The sequence below is a fragment of the Astyanax mexicanus genome, chromosome 13 (assembly GCF_023375975.1).
Source record: "Astyanax mexicanus isolate ESR-SI-001 chromosome 13, AstMex3_surface, whole genome shotgun sequence".
Classification (NCBI taxonomy): Eukaryota; Metazoa; Chordata; class Actinopteri; order Characiformes; family Acestrorhamphidae; genus Astyanax; species Astyanax mexicanus.
Genome location: NC_064420.1, coordinates 37,555,574 through 37,562,550, shown reverse-complemented (window position 1 = coordinate 37,562,550; position 6,977 = coordinate 37,555,574). Strand labels below are relative to the sequence as shown.

Sequence of the window (6,977 nt, the reverse complement as noted above, 5' to 3'; positions counted from 1 at the left end):
CACACAAAAAGCACTGTTCAACATTTTGCCGAAAATGTATTCCTGAAATCTTAAAACCTTATGAATATGAACTTGTTCTCTTTGCATTATTTGTTAGTTCAGCCATTTCTCATTTTTTGCAAATAAACAATATTGTGGCGTGGAAGAGGAAGGAAGACCCGTGAGACTCATGCTGAATGCTCAACAGCAACTTTATTGAACAGGCTTGCCACTCACTTATAGTCTTTAACTAGACTAGGAGAGCTAAAACCATCCCCACAGAGCTAAAATAGCCCAAAGGCCACCCACCCAGCTGTGTGTCTCCCAGATGGCAGATCCAGAGTGGTGCCCACCCTCTCTGCATAACCCCTCCCAAGGGAGATGCCCCACCCCTGTCATCCTCGCACACAGGAGAACAGAAACATACCTGCAGGCAGCCACACACACAACCCAGAGCCGCCACAATATTGTTATTTGGAATTCGGGAGAAATGTTGTCCGTAGTTTATAGAATAAAACAACAATGTTTATTTTACTCAAACATATAGCTATAAATATCAAAATCAAAGAAACTGATTCAGAAACTGAAGTGATCTCTTAATTTTCTCAGAAACAGAAAAACGTTTTTTTCAGCCGCCTGAGCGTTGCTCTCTCTGTGAGCAAAAACGTGACCCACAAGATCAAGCGAATGGAGTGAGGCATTGTGGGTAAAGCGTCCAGAAGCACGTTGGAGATCCAGCATGGCAGGGAAAAACAAGAGGTGAGTGTCTGTTAATCAGCTTTTTATTAATAATATTAAACCCTGTGTATTAGAGAGCGGTGCCGCGCGGTCAGAGATTAGACTCATTACCCAGGAAAATACTGTTTAAATGTTGAAGTTTTCCGCGCGTGTAGTTATAGTGTTTTAGTAACACCGGCTAGCCGGACAGCTAACCGCTGCTGCTGCTGTTAAAGTCGCGTGCTGTAATGTTCAGCGTGTTTTTACTGAACCTTAATATATTTCAGTGTTTTAAATTACTTTGTGACACATTTATACAATATACAGTTTTCTGTTTACCGAACAGTAACAATAGCTAACTGTATACTGCTGAAACATCCACCTTAAGACCAGCTACTGTTTGTAGCTAACGTTACTTACCTTCAGTAAAAGCCCCAGCCTGAACTACAGCTGCTAAAGTTTCTGGGCTACTGTTGTAGCTTATGAGTAACCTGACTTATTATGTGTTAAATTTAGTTATTTACCTGTTTATTGAGTTTGAAAGCCCAGGCCACGTTGGTTGACTAGTTAAAGCTGGTTAAAGCTCAGTTATGAGTTTCTCCATACTGGTTATACTGCTGCTAAACCTGCTGAACCATGGAACTAAAAGAAAAGCACTTTATGCTGATTGGTCAGACTGGCCCAGAGCCGTTTCTCTGAATACTGATACCTAGTTCAAAATTAAATCACATAAATTATTGTTCTTAGTACAGAACTTACAGACCTCTGAATAGGGGTGGGCGATATGGCTCTAAAATAATATCACGATATTTCAGGGTATTTTTGCGATAACGATATACTTGGCGATATAGGAAAACTAAAATAATTCATTCATTTCAGGAATAAAGTATAATAGTATACCAGAATAATCATAATGTGGCAAAATAAATAATATAGCATAAAATAATATAATGCAGCAAATAATATTAGTGCATGCATATAAACTGCAAACTAAAATAATTATACAATAAATACACCTAAAGCTTCGCAGTAAATAATAGACTACTTTTAAGACAGAACAGCCCTATTATCACGATATGGATTTTTAATATCATGATATTTCTGTGTCACGATATATTGCATACGATATAATATTGCCCACCCCTACCTCTGAAATTGTGTTACTCTCCTTTCCAAAGTTACAACAAGTAACTTTACACAGTACTAAGTTTCAGTTAGCAGCTGATTAATGTTTTTATTTATTTATTTATTTTTACCGTGGGCACATGGCTGTAAATATTTTAAGGTTAAGATCGTTATGTAACACAGATAACTCAGCATCACTTTTATAACTTGTATTTTAACACTTTTCTTTATTGGAATCAGGTCAGAACTAGTTATGTGGAAAGTTAAACATTTAATCTTTAATAAATGTTTAAAACAGACCTATGGATACAAAAATACCTTTTAAAAGGAGCTATTGTTATCTCAAGCACTAACCTTAGCACTTCTGCATCCTGTAAATAATGGTCAATTGAACAAACACACATTCACCCACTTTACTGTGATACTCTCAGGATGTTTAGTAAATGTCATTTAGGACTATCATAGTTAAAAATGACTGAAAAATTGCTGTGAGGATCTTCACACATCTTTTACAAGGTCTGTGATGCATACCTCACCATGGGCTCTTTTGGGTTAGTCAATATGATCTGACTGAACAACATTAAAGCCACAGGAAAAACTAGAAAACTAGAAAGCCCAAAATGATTGTCTGTACATACAAACTTCTAAAAAAAAAAAAAAAAAAAAAAAAAAAAAATGTAACAATTCATGTAATGCCTTATCAATGCTGCGATGGATGCTGTAAATAATGTGTGTTGAAATATTGGAAACTAAAAAAGAAATCTATTTTCTATCACAATATATAGTGTTTTGAATTTGAATTCTCAGATGCTTGATTTGTGTTTTTTATGTATCAGTTAAATCAGATTAATAAGATCATGACCTTTTTATCACATCATATTTGTGTGGTTTGTTTTGCAGGAAACTGGAGGATCTCAGTGTAGATGAGTTCCTGTTGTCTGGATTTGATCACTTTGCGGGGGACGAGTCTGGCGATGAAGATGATGCTGACTTTGAAGAGGACAGAACTGAGGGACAAGCTGAATCTCAGGAGAAGTGAGCATGATTTCCACTAGCCATATGCAGTACAACAAAATTGAACCACAGTGTTTAAAATCAGCTTACATACAAGATAAAGAATAGCTTTTTATTGCTTGAGCACCATCATACCAGAGAATACACTTTCACTGCTCCTCAGCGCAATCCTGCAGGACTTTATATATGCTCCTCTAGTCCATGCCTGGCATTAGGCGTGTTGCCAATGGAGGGTAATGTTTATCTGCTCCAAAGATTCCACCTAGTCTGCTGGCTCTACTGAACTGTCCTTCCCTACAGGGACTAGTCTAAGCTGATAGTGAGTACTTGCACATCTGTTTCAGCAACTTAAATTAGTGGAGTTCAATATTCATTAAAAGGGATGTCCACAAACTTTTGACAATCCTGAAACAAGATTTTGTGGAACTCTGTTGTGGGTGTGTATATTGAGAAGTGCAGATTATATATATGTCATCTTTTAATTATTTATTTATTTCTGTATTTTAATAGTGGCAAAAAGAAGGGCAAGGCCTCTGAACACAAATCCCAGCTCTCCAGATTAAAGGACCGGGATCCAGAATTCTACAAGTTCCTGCAGGAGAACGACCAGACGCTTCTGAATTTTGATGACACAGACAGTTCAGAGGATGAAGAGGAACAGAAATACCACAAGCTCCCTTCTGAACTGGAGGTATGTTATGTATTTTTATTTCATAGTTATGTACTGGATCATTGAGTGTGAATAAACAGCTTTTCAAAGTGTTATTTGTAGCTGCTTTGCAAAAGGGTTTGTACAGTCATGAAAAACCTGGAAAAGTCATGTTATTTAAAAACAGCAATTTCCAGGAAAAATAAGAATACCCAGAAAGTTTTGGTAAAGTCATGGAAATTTGAAATCTACAAATGTGAGTTTCCATTTATTGACTGAGAAAAGTTATTTTAAGCTAACAAATATTAGCTCCGAGTTAATTCAGTAATTTAGTTCTACACAACGGAGCTCTTAGTATCTGAAACACATTTTATTATTATTATTGAAGATTGGGTTGTTATTGCTTAAAGAAATGTTTTTTTTTTTTTTATCATTATATTTTAGTTGGTTTTTGATTTTATTGTCCATGTCTGCACTGATGTTTTAAATGTTTTAAAACTGATGTTTTGAAAATTTGCCTTGGAGACATGGAAAAGTCCTGAAAAAGTCATGGAAATGTTAGAATAAACTTAGTAATTTTAGTTAGAATACACTTATTATTATTTTTTACTACCACTGAAAGCTAAGAATATTTTTACCTTTTACTGTCAGTATTTTCCTAACAAATTTTCATTGCACAGCAACAATATGATCTCTGATTTTCCTTGTTTTTTTGTACAATGCTAATAATTATTGATGTACTCTATTTCAAATACAGCCTTTAAATCTTCATCCAGTTTTTTTTTTTTTAATAATTAGTTGGAGAATCCTGAGCCAGTGTTTCTTAATTTATTGTCTGTGATTTCAGGATGCCAGTTCTGAAGAGGAGGACCTTGATGAAACGGTTGAAAAGAAGTCCAAGAAGTCTGCCGACAAGACGACCAAAGTCACAGCTAAGATGATTGAGAATTGGAGAACAGCGATCAGGGTACTGTTCGGGTTTTTATTTTCTGATGATTGGGGTCTCTGGGTGGTCCAGCAGACTAAGAAGGATCATGCTGCTTGCCATCAACAGTTTGAGCCTCAGCAGAGAACAATTGGCCATGCCCCCTAAATCCTACCAAATAGGGGAGAATATGGGATAAAATTAAAAGGAATAAATATATTGGCCTAAAAACACTGGATACTGTAGATGTAGCAATTTTTAGGGCAACTTACGATTAGATTAATCACCATTCAGAAGTATGTAGTGCGATTATCGATGCATCTTGATTAATCTTTGTCTTTTAAACAGGATTTATTTTTCCTCGTTGCTTGACTCCTTGAGAATTTTAAAGTAAAGTATCTGTAATGATCCCTAATGAATCCCACTATTTAATAGTCCCTCTGACACTAATTACTTCAAATACTTCAATTAATCAAATATTTAATTTAAAAAAGTGTAGGATTAATTAATTCATTCATTCATTAATTGTTAAGGTAATGCTAGGTAAGCTTCAGCCACAATACTAAAACCTGCTACTAGAAAGGAAAAATATGAGGGTGGTTATAATGTTATGGCTGACCAGAGCAATGTACATAGCAGTTGATTTATAGTATAGCATATAATAGTGTATAATAGGAAGTTACACATTTAAATAGGCTTGAAAATGCTTTATATACACACAGGGTGGGGATCCTAGAGTGACTAGATGCCGCTAATATCGTGATTTTGAAAGCACTTAAAATATAAAATAAATTGCTTGGGTTGAAGTAAAATAAGAAGACAGCTCAAAGAACAGATATTTAGATCTTTGAGTGGAAGTAAACAGTTGTGGTACGTTATGGCGGAGCTTCTGCTGATTGGTGGGGCTGCTTTGGGTAGCAGAGCTCCTCGGCCAGAGGCCTACAGAGACACCAGCACTTCCGCACTTCTAGGTTTCACCATTTGCATCTTATCATCATTACGTTTTCAGTTATAACTAATGTCTGTAAATAGATTCAGAATCATCCACGTCCAAATCGAAATGTATCTAAGAATCAAATATTTTCCCCACCCCTAATATTTATAATATACAGTCTTTGTTTTCAGAATAATGGATCAAGGCCAGTTTTAATATTTCTGTTTCTAATCTCCCTTAGTTTAGAAAACAGTGTTGTTGTTTATAACTGAAGCACATATTCATAGAACTAAGACCTCAAACTAAGGCTGTATTGCAGCTCCTGTTATGACCCTAATCAGAAGTGGTTCTCGACACTGCCGTCTTTATTGCTTGTACTTTTAGCTTTGCTGATTTAACTGCACATCTGCTTAGTTTTATTATCATGTCTGTCTGCAGAAAGAACCATCTGCACCTTTGATAAGGGACATCACACAAGCCTTTAAAGCTGCAGTTGCTACTGCAAAAGGAGCCAGTGAAAGTGACTGCCGTTATGAAGTGACCGACAGTTCAGGTAAATATATTTGAGCATTTATATGAACTGCATTCATTATTAAATAGCAAGCAGTTATAATTACATGTGTTTTATATTTGTTTTTCTTTTGTTTAGTATTCAATACACTCATCCTGTTCTGCATAAAGGATATGCATGGAGCCCTGAACAAACTTCTAGTGCTAAAAGCCCAACCCAAAGACCAAAATAAGTAAGTGCTCACCTTTCTTACTGCTCTCTGCTGGTACCTTCTGCTTTTTTTTTGTTTTACTGCTGTTTAAATTGGGGTTGTTAAAGGTTATCCCACATTGTTATTCCAAACTAATTCATCTTATCTGTCCGCCCCCTCCCTCAGATTAGTATTGCCATCGTCAAGTGTCAGGTGGCAGAAAAATCAGCTTGATATTAAAATGTACCTGAGTGGGCTTGTCCAGGTGCGTTTTATACATTTATGCTTTATAATTTATACTTTTAAAGATTCTTTAAAAATATTAGGCATTTCTAAGTATGTGTATTTATTTATTTGTCCATTTGTATGTAATAAAAATTATATTAAAATGTGTCCACAGCTTTTATCCAGCCTAACCCAGGCAACAGTCACGGCTGCAGTTCTCCGCCATGTCAACCAGATGGTGCCCTACTACCTGTGTCTGCCGAAACAAGGCCGGCAGCTGCTGAAGGTAAGGGTTGAAAATAGTAGCACACTGGTTTTAGTATTTTAAATTTGGGATTAAAAATATAAATAAATACTTGTAGTATAAGGAATTTTCTTGATATAAACAATTACCACAGTTTTTTTTTTTTTTACATGCTGGTAAAATGCAGCACTAGTGGCAGATCCCTGAAAACTACTGTGATTATATTCAAAATATCCTGCATTTCAAAATAAATAGGACTAATTACATTTTCTAATGAAATGGTCAGTTGTTCAGTGATTTTTAAGCACAGACAATATCCACAATATGGTCAGAAAAAGAATACTGTGATAAACAACAGCAAGATTTAAAAACAATATGATAATATCTTATTAGTAATATTACTCTCCTTTGCTTTCAGAATTATTACTGTAACAAGGGGGCCAGTTCTGTATATTATGTTTGAA

At 35.6% G+C, this 6,977-nt stretch overlaps 1 protein-coding gene across 2 annotated transcripts in view; it reads left to right on the top strand.

The window, feature by feature from the left end:
- The first annotated feature begins 592 nt into the window (after positions 1–592).
- The window catches only part of noc2l (NOC2-like nucleolar associated transcriptional repressor), a 46,719-nt gene continuing 40,334 nt past the window's right edge, over positions 593–6,977 (top strand). For both annotated transcript variants that reach the window (XM_015605084.3, XM_007246280.4), the window contains exons 1-8: positions 593–738; positions 2,722–2,856; positions 3,346–3,526; positions 4,332–4,451; positions 5,782–5,896; positions 5,993–6,086; positions 6,231–6,309; positions 6,445–6,555. In XM_015605084.3, the coding sequence (XP_015460570.3) occupies positions 719–738; positions 2,722–2,856; positions 3,346–3,526; positions 4,332–4,451; positions 5,782–5,896; positions 5,993–6,086; positions 6,231–6,309; positions 6,445–6,555 (855 nt within the window). In that variant the 5' untranslated portion in view covers positions 593–718. The remainder of the gene's footprint in view (positions 739–2,721; positions 2,857–3,345; positions 3,527–4,331; positions 4,452–5,781; positions 5,897–5,992; positions 6,087–6,230; positions 6,310–6,444; positions 6,556–6,977) is intronic.